Source organism: Pinus tabuliformis, chromosome 5_1 (assembly GCF_031772625.1).
Source record: "Pinus tabuliformis cultivar Carrire ecotype Pingquan chromosome 5_1, CPIR1, whole genome shotgun sequence".
In the NCBI taxonomy this organism is placed as follows: Eukaryota; Viridiplantae; Streptophyta; class Pinopsida; order Pinales; family Pinaceae; genus Pinus; species Pinus tabuliformis.
The window spans coordinates 643,304,502-643,317,437 of NC_142305.1; the positions used below are offsets into that span (position 1 = coordinate 643,304,502).

Below are 12,936 nucleotides of genomic sequence, written 5' to 3' on the forward strand. Positions count from 1 at the left end.
ATAGGTGGATTGAGAAAACACACCCATCTGACCGATGGCGAAGCTTACGATTGGATGCCGAGGCATGCCGCGGATGGAGCGAGGATTAATCGCGACCGTTCCATTTAATAAAATCTAAACCGTCGAATAGATTCCCCGCTCAAATGTATTCAAATCTTCCTATTTAAGCTGTTGTAGACTTGATTGTACTCCATTGTATTAGCACTTGATCGCACACATTGAGCTGTTTTCTGATCCAAGTTGCGGTAAAGAAGAGCAGTAACTTGAAAATGGAGGGTTCAGGAAAGGGCGGTGGCAAGGGAGGGAGAAAGGGAGGAGCCTCCAGAAAGAAGTCGGTGAGCAGAACAGCGAAGGCCGGCTTGCAGTTTCCGGTGGGGAGGATCGCAAGATATCTGAAGAAAGGGCGGTATGCTAAGCGGGTTGGAGGCGGTGCCGCCGTCTATGTTGCTGCCGTTTTGGAATATCTGGCAGCCGAGGTGTTGGAATTGGCCGGAAACGCTGCTCGTGACAACAAGAAGACCAGAATCATACCTCGCCATATTCAACTGGCAGTCAGAAACGACGATGAATTGGGGAAACTTTTGGGGAAAGTGACTATCGCTAGCGGTGGGGTGCTGCCAAACATTCATCAGGTTCTCCTCCCCAAGAAGGTCGCTGAGAAGTCGGAGAAGGCTTCCGCGCCAAAGTCCCCCAAATCCAAGTAGAAAATGTCGTCCATTCCCGTTGGGATCGTTTGAATTAATGAAAAGCAATGGTGTTTTATAACACCACCTCCTTTGTCGGATCCATTTGTTTGACTATCAGCGAGAGCCTTATAGCGTTGGACGAGGTCATGGTGAATGAGTACAGGTTTATGAGACTATTTCCCAAAGATTCTTCATGATTTGTTTTAGTTTTAGGTTTTCTAATCAGAAATTGTTCTGTGCATACTGATGTTAATCCACCAGTTCCCTGTTTTGTTCTGACACTGGCTTCAATGCATCTTGTACAATCTTTCTCTGCCTTTAAATGGCTTTCTCTTGTAAAGATATGTTTCAGATATTGTGATTCGCAGTAGTCTTATTAGTGTTTAAATTTTTGGAGTTGTCACACATACCTGGTAGTATAAAAATGTAAAAAGAAAAAAGTAATATGAAAGCAAGTCTCGCCTTTGAAGTAGTTTTGGTCTTTGAAATTGATTTACAGTATTCGCAATTGTGTTCTCATAGCTTTTCTGGTTTTTCTTTCCATTCATTTACCTTTTGCTTGAAGATTGAAGCTGCTGTAAGCTTTTACTGACGGTCTGTGGCTTGGAATTTCTGAGATGCTTCTCGGGATTTTCGATATTTTAGTATTCTTTTGATGTTTTATGACGTTTTGAAAAGCCGAGTTACAAGGCTCTGATGGTTAATCTGGCTAAGTGGGAATTTTGGAAATAACAATGAGGAAAGTTTTCCAGCTTTCAATTTTAGGTATATTTATAAATTGTGTGTATTAGTTTAAGATAATTAAAATATTATTTAATTTTATTGCTAATTTTTTTAAAATTATAAATTATAAATTGATGCATTTTGTTATGTATTGTTTTAGTTAGTTACTAAAGTATACCATATTTTTATTTTAAAATTATTTATGGAAATAAAATATTTTAATTTATATATCTCATTTGTATCTGATAAAATGTTTTATATAATGTAAAATTTCAGGGGTTTATATTTAATTGTGATTAGTTGCTTATTTTAAAGTTTATAGGTGTATTTTCATTATCTTTTTAAAGTACCATTTGTTATTGATGTTTATGGTCATGTTTATGAAGTGAGATTATTTGTAATGGATGGATTAGGTTTTAGCAAAATAATTTGAATTCATATTTTATATTGGATCTTCTCTCTTTTGTTACCTTTAAAATGATAATGTGATAAAATAAAAGTTTTTTACATTTAAAATGATAACGTGATAAAATAAAAGTTTTTTACATTTAAAATGATAACGTGATAAAATAAAAGTTATTTATCAAAGGATGTTTCTATATATGTTAAATTTATTGGTGATTGGTTATTATTTAAGATCTATTATTTATTTATTTTGTTTAATTTTAAATTATTATTATTAATATTATTTTTAAAGGTTTTTTCTTGTATTGCAAACTTCCTCTTGTATTCTTTGCTCTTTTTATTGTAACTTGGATTAAAAACATTTTATATTTTTTGGATACCCTTAAGAATACTTCAACTTCCATACATAGAGATACATTTTTTCTATAAGGTAGAGATGGGAGTTACATTTTTTTCATATATCCATAGATTACAAATGTTAGGCAAAATGTTATTTACAATATTTTATATAATTTTTAGTCCCATAATATACAATATTTTATATATTTTTTTAGTAGCATAATATACAATATTTTATATAATTTTTAGTAGCATAATATACAATATTTTATATAATTTATAGTAGCATAATATACCTTTTTAGAAGGTTGAACAATGTGATATTTTGGTGATTTCTCACAAAAGTATAAATGATGTAATGAATGTAATGATATGTTTTATTGTAGTTTTTGATTGAATAGAATCTTAATGCAAGCTCAAGGTTTGATTCCCAATTGGATTAATGAGGTGGAATGACACTAATAGAGGTTGCTAATTATTATTGTAAGAAGTTTTGATGTTTATATTGAAAACACCTAAATTTTATTAGGTTAAGCAATATAGTTGGGATTTATTTTTTTTAAACAGAAATGGGTATGATCTTTCATTGACTGGGTGGCTTGAAGCCATTAAATTGGTTAAAATAGGCTGGTGTATTTTCTACTTGGCTTTTCACCCAGCAGACCTTGCCCTCTACTCTAATCAGTTTCTTCTTTTTACACTTAGCAAAGTGTGCTTTTGTTGCTAATTTCCCTAGATGGAAGATACATACAAATTGGTGAAGAAGGAGATGGAAAAACATTTCACTTTAGGGAATTGGGTCCCAAAGGACTATGTTATCTCTGAGAAGGGAGCCAATGTCTAGCAAGGTTGCCTTATTTGCCTCGCTGTCTGCTTCATTGTTATTTGTTCTCAAGACATGAAAAAAATTCAGATTCATAGTTTTTGTCAAGCCTTTGATCCTTGAGATTATTCTTGCAAGTTGTAGATCTGTTGAGATGGAATTGTTTGCCAGTGCTTGGATAATTACTTGGGAGTCTCCAAAAACATTAGCCTCCTTATAGCCCAGCTCTTTGAGGAATTTGGATCCTTGGTAAAGGGCCATTGCTTTTGCTTGGATGCTTGTAGAGTGGCCTAATCCCTAGGCAAATTGGTGAACAGCAGCTCCTCCTGGATTTATAATGACACCTTTGACTCCCGCAATACCTGGGTTCCCTTTAGCAGCCCTGTCAAAGAAGAGTGATGGGAGAATTTGGTTGGACAGCCAGGATTGGAATTCTTGTTCATTTTTCTTAATTTGCTAGTCCTTGGTGGGAGGGGGAGAATTGATTACTTTTGGGAATTTGAAGTTAAAAGCCAAACCAAGCTCTATGTTTTGTTGGCTTAAATTGGCATCATCCCCTTTGTCTTCCAGCCACTCTGCTAGCTGTCCTTTTGCTGCATTGGCCACTAATCTGAAATCCTGCTCTTTATTTCTAAAGATCCTTTGGTTCCTCTCCAGCCATACTTGCCAGCTGACAAATTTTGGCAAAGCGCTCCATGCAAATCTGACTGTTTTATTTTTTGGAGGGTGACCGGGGTAATTGTTCATCCAATTTGCAAATAGTTCAGGGACTGAAGAGGGGAAGTTGAACTTATATTTCCACGGGGCTAGGAGCTCCTGCCAGATAGAGGAAACGAATCTGCAATCAATCATGATATGAAGGGCAGTTTCAGGATTTTCCTTACATAAGGAGCATCTAGACGGCCCATGAAAGCCCCTTATCTGCAGCCTGTCTTCAGTCAATATTTTCTGGTGGCAAAGGAGCCAGCAGAAGTGGTCCACCTTTGGGATTGAAGGAATTCTCCAGATACCATTCCAGGGAGCTGGATTGGGTGGCACATGAGGCTTCTCTAGGCATTTAGCATAGCCCTGAGAAACAGAGTAACCTGAACGCTTAACTCCCCAGCCTCTCACATCGTGCTTGTTTTTTAGAGTGGGAGCAAGCCCATGCAGGTGCGTGTATAGAGCGTTGAGGTCTGGGCAGAGATGGATAGGAACAGCGGGTTGTTTCCAACCAGCCCACGCGTTTTCCTCCCAAATCGAAAGATCCCACAGCATAATTAAATTTGATTCTGCCATCCAACACTGTAACGCAGGTTTGCGCAGGACTTCAGCCAGCGGAGGATTGTTAAGGATGCTATCGTTCCATATTTGAATACACTTTCCGTTGCCTAGAACCCAGAAAGCGTGGTCATGGATCAGAGAGCTGGTTTTGTATATGAATTTACTGAAAGGCGTGTTGAATTTATTCTTAGGCTGGTCTAAGCATCGCATTCTCGGTCCTTTGTAATATTTTCTCCATAGTGCAATTTGAACCTAGCTAGGATTTGGAGCTATGATCCTCCAAATTTCTTTGGCGCCCATGGCAACATTCTGTGCATTGAGGTCTTTTAATTTCAAACCTCCCCCTTGGAATGATTTGGAGACAATGTCCCAATTTATCAGCGAAAATCTTTTCTTGTTTTGCTTCCCTCCCTTCCATAAAAATGTTTTGATTAAGTCCTCCATCTTATTTATAATTCCTGCGGGTGCCAATAGGACTGAAAAGTTGAAAAGAGGTAAACTGTTGAGGACGGATTTTATGAGAACCGTCTTCCCTGCTAAATTTAGCCAGGAGGACCCCCAAGCCTGTAATTTTTGTTTAAATTTATCTAACAGAGGTAGCTAGTCCTTGCCCAACGCCCTTGAGTGAAAGATGGGCAAGCCCAGGTACTTGAACGAGGACCATGAAACAGAGATTGCAAATCCCAGGCAGCGAGCAATATATCTTGCAGTAGAGGCGGGAATGTTCCAGCTGTATATGTGACATTTGGAGTCATTTAGAGCACTGCCTGAAATCTTACAGTATTCATCCAGGACTTCTTTGAACTTGGACGCTGAATGCATTGTTGCTGCCCCCAGTAAAATGGTGTCATCCGCAAAAAGCGCATGGTTGATGTTTTTGGCCCCTCTAGCTATGCATAGGCCAGCTAATTCATGATCCTGTTGTTTGCGTTGAAGATAGAAGCTGAGAACAGAGGCTTGAAGTACAAAAAGGAGAGGGGACAGGGGGCACCCCTGCCTCAGCCCTCTAGAGGCTTTGAAGAAGTCAGCTGCCCTTCCATTTACCAGAGGGGCAATCCATGGCTCCGATATGCAGGCTCTAATCCATTTGATAAAGCTTGGGCCGAACCCCATTTTTTGCATAACATCAAACAAAAAACTGTGTCTAACTCGGTCAAAAGCATTTGCAAGATCGAGTTTGATAACCATACCTTTCTCCTTGCGGTGGAGGCTGGAGTGGATCGCCTCTTGGACCAGCACAAAGTTGTCCACCAATTGCCTGCCTTGGATAAAACCGCCTTGATTATCGGGGATGATTTTGGGGAGGATCCTTTTCAGCCTGTTGGCTATCACTTTAGTTATGACTTTATATCCAATGTTACACAGAGAAATTGGGCGAAATCTGCTGAATGTATTTGCTCCTTTCTCTTTGGGGATGAGAGCGAGAAAGGCTGAGTTTGTACTGCCACCTATCTTTTGGCAATCCTGAGATTTCTGTATCATTTTAAACAGATCTTTTTCTACGATCTGCCAACAAACCTGGAGGAACCTGGGCGTGAAACCATCAGGACCTGGAGCTTTGTCCGGGTCCATTGAGAGCAGGGCTTCTTTAACTTCCTTTAGAGTGATTTTTTCTTCTAGAGACTTGTTCATTTTGGAGGAGATCATGGGAGGGACAACATCCAACCAGGCAACGTTGACATTGGCACCAACATCTTCTTTGTACAGCTGCTCAAAGTGGGCTGTTGTTGCCTTTTTTATGCTGATAAAATCCTTCAGTACTTGATTGGCTTCCTTTATCTCGCTGATGGAGTTGCGGCCTTTCCTGGCTTGGGCTTGCTTATGGAAGAATGAGGAATTTCTATCTCCAGATTTGAGCCAGAGGCTCCTAGATTTGAGCCTCCAGAATTCTTCCTCTGCCAAACAGGCCTTATGGAGACTTTGTTGAAGTTTGGCCTCCTTTTCCAAATCAGCCTTAGTAATTTCTGCTGTTTCAAAGTGCAGATGTTGTATTTCTAGCTCACTTTGGATTTTTTTCCTTTCCTCTGCCGGATTAGGCAGGGTTTTGGCCCAAGCTTTTAGCATGATTTTAACTCTTCTGAGTTTTTCCTCCCATACAAAAAACGGCGATCCATTGACTGGCTTCTTCCAGCACTCTCTGATTTTTTCCATAAAGTCTTTTTCTTTGATCCATAGGGGGCTGAATTTGAAGGGTATAGGTCCCAAGTCCTTAGTAGTCATTAGTTCAAGGCTGATGGGTTTATGGTCTGATATGCTGCTGTGGAGGATACGCGATCTGGCTTCTAGACCAAGGAGAAGAAAGGAGCTTTGCACTAGGAATCTGTCCAATCTTGCTGCTATATGCCCCGGCCCAACCCTCTTGTTTGTCCATGTGTATTTGCTGACTGTTGGTTTGATATCTATCAGGTCCCAGTTTTGCATGAGGTCTTCTACTGTTTCTCTTGCCGGATCTCTGACTATACTGCCTCCTCTTTTTTCTGACGAAAGGAGGGTAAGGTTGAGGTCCCCGGCTATGATGACGTTTTCCAAATTTTCCTGCTCTGCCAGGCCTTTGATGGAGTCCCAGCATGTTTGCTTTTCACCTGCATTGTTAGGGGCATATACATTGACCAGACTAATAATTTCCTTAGTTTCTAGATGCTGCAGCTTTAAAAGAATCCAATGAGTATTCAGGGATTCAGAGATAAGGGAGAACTTATTTGAATTCCAGAGCGATCCAAGTCCTCCAGATGCTCCACGGGTGGAGGTTGCATGTGCTCCATCTTTTTTCCAAAACTTTTTGCTTGCTTGGAGGAAGGCTGTATCCTCCAGCTTTGTCTCCTGGATGAGAAGAATGTCCGGGGCTTCCAGCCTTATTAGGCTATTCATTGCTTCTTCTTTAGCTTTGGAGCCCATTCCCCTACAATTCCAGGAGACTATCTTCATCATTTACTTTTGCTGTGGTGAGCTCCTTTGGAGCTCTGGGTATGGTTCTTCTTCGTCTTCGGGGTTTTAGCTAGAAGTTTCTCTAGTGTTGGCTGGCTGCCCTGGAGCTTTTCCTTGTATGTTTCTTGCTCCCTTTTTTCTTTGGATGACATTCGACCTCTTGTAGACCTTCTGGGGGTGGACTGGGACTCTCCTATTTCCCCTTCTTCCTCTGAGTCCTCGGACTCTTGGGTTTCCTCCTCATCTTCCGATGTCTTCCCTTTAGATCTCTCTGGTTCGCTTTTAGATTTGGGCGGGGAGACTTCTTTCTCAGCTTCAGTCTCCTGGGTGGTCATGGTTTCAGATCCCAGTATCTCAAATTTATTTCCTTGGCTCTCTAAGGGTGTGTGCTGAGCAGGGCCCGGTTGAGTGGCTCTGGGGTTAGTATTTGCAGTTTTCCTGTACGTCGTTTTGGATCTTTTAGCCTGATTCCATCCTTCTTCTTTCCCTTTTTCCTCTACCCCTTTGGACGGGCAATCTCTAGCGAAGTGTCCATATACTTGACACTTCCGACATTTGAACGGCAGCTGCTCGTAGTCCAATTTCTGTACATGCGTCCAGGGACCAACCCTTATTTTGATGGCTTCTGGTAGTCCAACCTCCAGATCAACCTCCACGCAGATTCTAGTGCAGTCGTACTGGTCCTTGCTGTTGGCCTTGTCTATGAACTTCCCAAGGGTGTTTCTGATGTGCTTCAGAGAATCCCAGTTCCAGCAATGGACCGGGAGGTTGGGGAGCCTTACCCAAACCGGGACCGCTAAAGGCACGTCTACCGCCGGATCGAAATTTGGTGTCCATTTATTCAGGAACAGAGCTTGAGGTCCCATGAAGTACGAGCTGTTTCTGAAGATTAGGTCCTTATCTTCTTTATCTAAAAACTCAAATAGAAAGTATCCTCTTCCGAGGAAGTAAGACGTTACCTTATTCTTGATCAGGGGAGCCCAGTTTCTAGCTACCCAGCTCTCTGTTGTTTTTGGGGAGGGCCAGAGACCTGTAAACTGCCCGACCAGTGCACGATCTGCCAGCGACAAGGCTACTTGAATCGGCCCTTCAGGAGGTAGAGCGATCTCGGGAATGTCCTCCAGTCTTTTCACGAACTTGGCGGCTTCCACGGCTTTCTTCTTGGGCAGAGAAGCCAGCAAGGCTTTGAAGGCCTCAGCGGCAGATGGAGGGGGAGGGGAGGAAGGCCCATGAGGGGGGTCCGGATCCTCCATGATGAAGCAGATCCAAACCTAGCCGATTGCAGCCAGGTACCAAGCGATTGTCAATAAATCCCACAGCCTGAGGAAGAAAAACACTGCGATCCAGCTCGCAGGAGGCGGAGGGACGCAGTAGCGGGTCTGACTGCAAGGAGCCGAGGGGAGCCGAGGCGGGCACGGGCTCAGGGGCCAAGATCCGCCGGATGCGGATCTCGCAGAGGCGGGGTCGAGGCGCAGCAGCCAGCTTGCGCAGCTCTCTCAGCTTGGGATAGTCTATATAGTTGGGATTTATTGCTCTAGGTATATAGCCCTTAAATTACACTTGGATTTCAAGAAGTAAATCATTAAAATTCGATTTTTTTTATAATATTTTTATCTTTATTATAATAACTTAAGCAAACTTTTATGAACTCACAAGTAAGCTAATCTAATGCTATAATATAACAAAATATGAGAAAACAATCATTAAGAATTGTATTAAAGACTAATTTGAGTTCCCACATAAGTTTCTCTTTATAAATCTTTTCAAGGATCATGATCAAAGATTTTTAGAATCCAAAGATGTAAGCAAAATTATACGATGATAATTAAGTATTGTGAAAGAAAGAAATGGATTTGCAAAATCTATACTTGATCACACCAGTTAACATCAAACTAAATCAAAACTTTCATATTTTCATGCATGGGCTCTGAAGAAGGCTTCATGATACTTGTAATATTAGGATGTAGTTGCAATTGGTAATTAGGTTAAGTAAGGGGAGGAGGTAAACAAGGTTGGCGTCTAAGATTAATGTGGCCAATTTGTATAATTTGGTTAAACTCTTCAAAATTGACATTGAAGTGAATTAAGAACCATATTTTTTTGTTTTTGCCCTATTGCCAAACTACATTTGGTGTTTGTCTTGTGTGCCTTATATTACCCTTACTACCTCTACTAAAGAAGCTCATTTATACGTGCATATAAAAAAGTAATAGGAAAAAATATAATATTAAATGCAATCAGTACATTACTAATTTTTCAGTAATTATGTTAAACATGACTTGGATCATAATACAAAGATTAAGCATTAAAGGGATATGGTGAGGGGAAAATTCTTGAAGAATACACCAACTCTAAATATTGTTCATTCATAGATTTTCTTCTCTCTTGACACAACCAATCTTCAAACAAAAATCTCCACATTTTTTGTTCACCTCATGCTTATTTTAGAGACAAGACATATCAATCTCATGTTCATCCTTTGATCAACATTACTAACAATGCTTAAACATAATCAAGGTAAAAAATATGTTAATGAAAAGTGGAAGTGTGAAAATGGTTTGTTTATGGTCTTTTTACATTATAGATTATCATTTGATATTTACATGACCAAATACATCAATAATTATTTATATGAAAACATGTAAAATGAAAATATGAGGTGATATGTAAACTCTAGTTAGGTTTCAACCCTTTTATTTAATTATTCAATGATATATTAAGAGTTGTAAAATCTAGGCTTCCATACAAAAGACAACATAACTTGCAAAAAATTTGTACAACAATAAGAGTTTTCCAAATATATATTGTACTTGGACATTTTCTTAATATTTATCAACAACCACATGTCATGTGGTCAAGTCCCAAAAAGAACTTAATCCTTGCTAGGTAAGCAAGAATTGGTTATAAGGATATGAAATTAGGTTTGAACCCCACTTTCATCAATGCATAATTAACATATTCATATTGAAATGGAGACCACTGAAAATTGCATTCATGCTATATGTTGTCACAAGTTCTAGTTAGGAACTCGTCATTTTCTTTTGAAACTTGAATGATAAGCTTTACAACATTTTCTATTACCACCTTTGACAATCATACTAATATGATTTGCTTTGTTGTTTATATTGTAATCAAGAGTTAACATAATATATGTTGAGAAAACCCTATCTTTAACTTGAGTCATAATTATATGTGAACCATAAATATAGCCAAATTTTTGATATTGCTTCAACTTTATACTAAATGATATTACTTCTATCTCTCAAGTGCTTTGTTTATGGTTTCATTCTTAAACTAACAACCTTTTTGCAAAACATATCTATTAACACTACATCAAACTCATTCACAACAAGAATCCTCATGCATTCAAATTTATGTATGGTTCATATTCTTACCATATGGTATTTCACTATTAGTTCAAACGAGAACTAAAATATACACATTAATCATCATCTATAACAAACTATAAATTACCCATACTTAGTTGTGTTATATAGAACTTAAATGCTTGGTACCATTTGAAGCCAACCAAGGTTTAAATTCATTATTCGACTTCTCATACAAGCCTAATAATCTTTCAAAACATAACAAGTTGAGAGAGGAAAAATTCATGAAAAGTAAGAGTACGAGGCTATGTGAAGAAAACAAGAATATAAAACATGTTCATCATTTCAAAATAGAGAAAAAAAACCATCACCATAGCTTCAACCTTTTTTGAACAAATCATTTCTTTTTCGAGCGAGGAAAAGATGCAGCGAAAATATAAGAACTTGACCGTTCATACTATTTATGTGCATTAAATTTTTTTAGCAATTGGAGTGCAAAATGTGTTTAGTACTAAGATTCAACTAGTAAGAAAATGCCAACAGTGGAGCTTATTGTTGAAATATGTAACTAGGTTCAGTCTTCATAATGACATATGTAATCATGATTTTATGTATTTGTTGTAAAGATAATTTATTATTATTATTATTGTCATTCTTGAGGCATTGGTCTCATGTTCAAGGGAAATTTATTTTTATAGGTGAAACTCTCATTGAGTGCTTTTAGGGTTTGTCATTGAGTCTACAAGTCAATTGAGCCATTGTCATGTATGAAAGACCCTTTTGGGCATGTTACATATTGTAAAGGAAAATTTAGTTGAGTAAAAAATAGAGTCAAAGACCCTCCAAGACCTTGTCAAATGTGCAAAGAACAAGTTGGCCTTTAAAGGAGCAAGTTGGCCTATTAAGGCTCTTAAGGAAGCTTATATATAGGAGCATTTAGCCTCATTCAAAAGTGCATCGATCAAGCATCCAAGAGTAAGAAAGAAGTGCGAAAAAGAAAGGAAATAAAGCCTCTTAGATAGTGAAGAAAAGAAGGAAAAACGAAGTTTAGCATTGTTTTTGGGCCTCCTACACTTCACAAGTGTGAAAAGTTTGGGGCTTCTATATATTGCATGGAAGTCGCTTTGTGGTACCATTAAGAAGTCATTCATTGGTGCCAAAAATAATTGTTTTGAGGACCGAGTTCACAAGGAAAAATAAGGAGGCCAAATGAAGGGAAAAGAAAACATATTTCTCCATTTCTTCTTGCATGTGCTATCCTAGGGTTTCTGCAGAAGAGATCGAAAGCTGCAGGTCAGAAGAGGTTGACATATTATAGTTAAGGTGCAAGTTCGAGCTTATGATGTGAACATTGATTTGAAGCAAAGAGACTTGGGTTGACTTTGTAAAGAGTAAGGTCTTTAAGAAGAATTGTGACTTGGTATTGGAGAGATCGTTTGACAAGGGTCATAGATCTTGGAATTCGTCAATTGAAGTTCTATAAGAAGAGAAGAGTTCTTGTGGGTTTTCTTCTCAAGTGAAAAGGTTTTGGCCCTCACTGATTGCCTATATTTGTGTCCTCTTGTCTCATTATTCTTTATTGTTTTAATAGATGTTTGATGATAAGAAAACTAATTATAATTAAGTAAAAGAAGAAGCTAATCAATTCAAGTAAAATACATCATTGGCAGCTATCAAAGAAAAGAGAAATCACCTAACTTAACTGCCCTAGATTTCTCAACATGGTATCAAAGCTAAGGTGACAAGACAAGGAAAGACAACTTGAATGACCATAAAAAGGAATATCAAGAAAGGTCAAGGCATCAAAGAGGACATTGAACCATCAAGAATGGATTCATAAGGGCCAAGCAATCTAAGGAGTGTTAAGGAATGACTATTAGAATAATTTCTTCTCAGCACACTTATGACCTTTAGTGTATTTGCTATCACAACTGTAACAAAGCCCTTTTGCTCTTTTTTCTTCCAATTGTTGTGGTGTCAACCTTATATGTTGTGGAAGACTAGGGGCAACAACACTTCCGTCTTTATAGTTGTGAGTGGTATGCTTCCTGGTTGCCATAATTTTGCTTTCCATTTTTCTTGCTAACCTGAATGCCTTCTCTAATGAATCAGGTTCCCAAAAGCGAACATCATGTTGGATATTATCCTTTAAAGACCCTATGAACACATCAATCCTATGCTCCTGTGGAATATCTTTTACCCTTATGTTCAATTTTTGGAACTCCTCAATATGCTCCATTGCTGAACCCTTTTGTTTGAGACTTATCAATTGGCTAAAAAAAGTGTTGCTTTTTGTATTTTCATAATGTGCTATCAATTCTTTCGTAAAAATTTCCCAAGTGATAAATTTTTTACGAGAGCAAAGCCATTGATACCATACAAACTGATTTGGTTCCAAATATACAGTTGCCATACGTACCTTTTGTGTGTTTTGCACATTATTGAG

At 38.5% G+C, this 12,936-nt stretch overlaps 1 protein-coding gene and 1 pseudogene across 1 annotated transcript; one reads left to right on the forward strand and one right to left on the reverse strand.

The window, feature by feature from the left end:
- The first annotated feature begins 210 nt into the window (after positions 1 to 210).
- LOC149166629 (histone H2A pseudogene) lies at positions 211 to 1,049 on the forward strand (annotated as a pseudogene).
- Positions 1,050 to 3,432: 2,383 nt separating this feature from the next.
- On the reverse strand, positions 3,433 to 4,449 carry LOC149166630 (uncharacterized). Its single transcript, XM_089430212.1, has one exon. It carries the CDS (start codon positions 4,447 to 4,449, stop codon positions 3,433 to 3,435), a length of 1,017 nt encoding a protein of 338 aa, XP_089286338.1.
- Between the last annotated feature and the right edge of the window lie 8,487 nt (positions 4,450 to 12,936).

Coding starts and splice junctions, on each gene's coding strand:
- LOC149166630 (XM_089430212.1), bottom strand. CDS start 4,449: ATGCGATGCTTAGACCAGCCTAAGAATAAATTCAACACGCCTTTCAGT.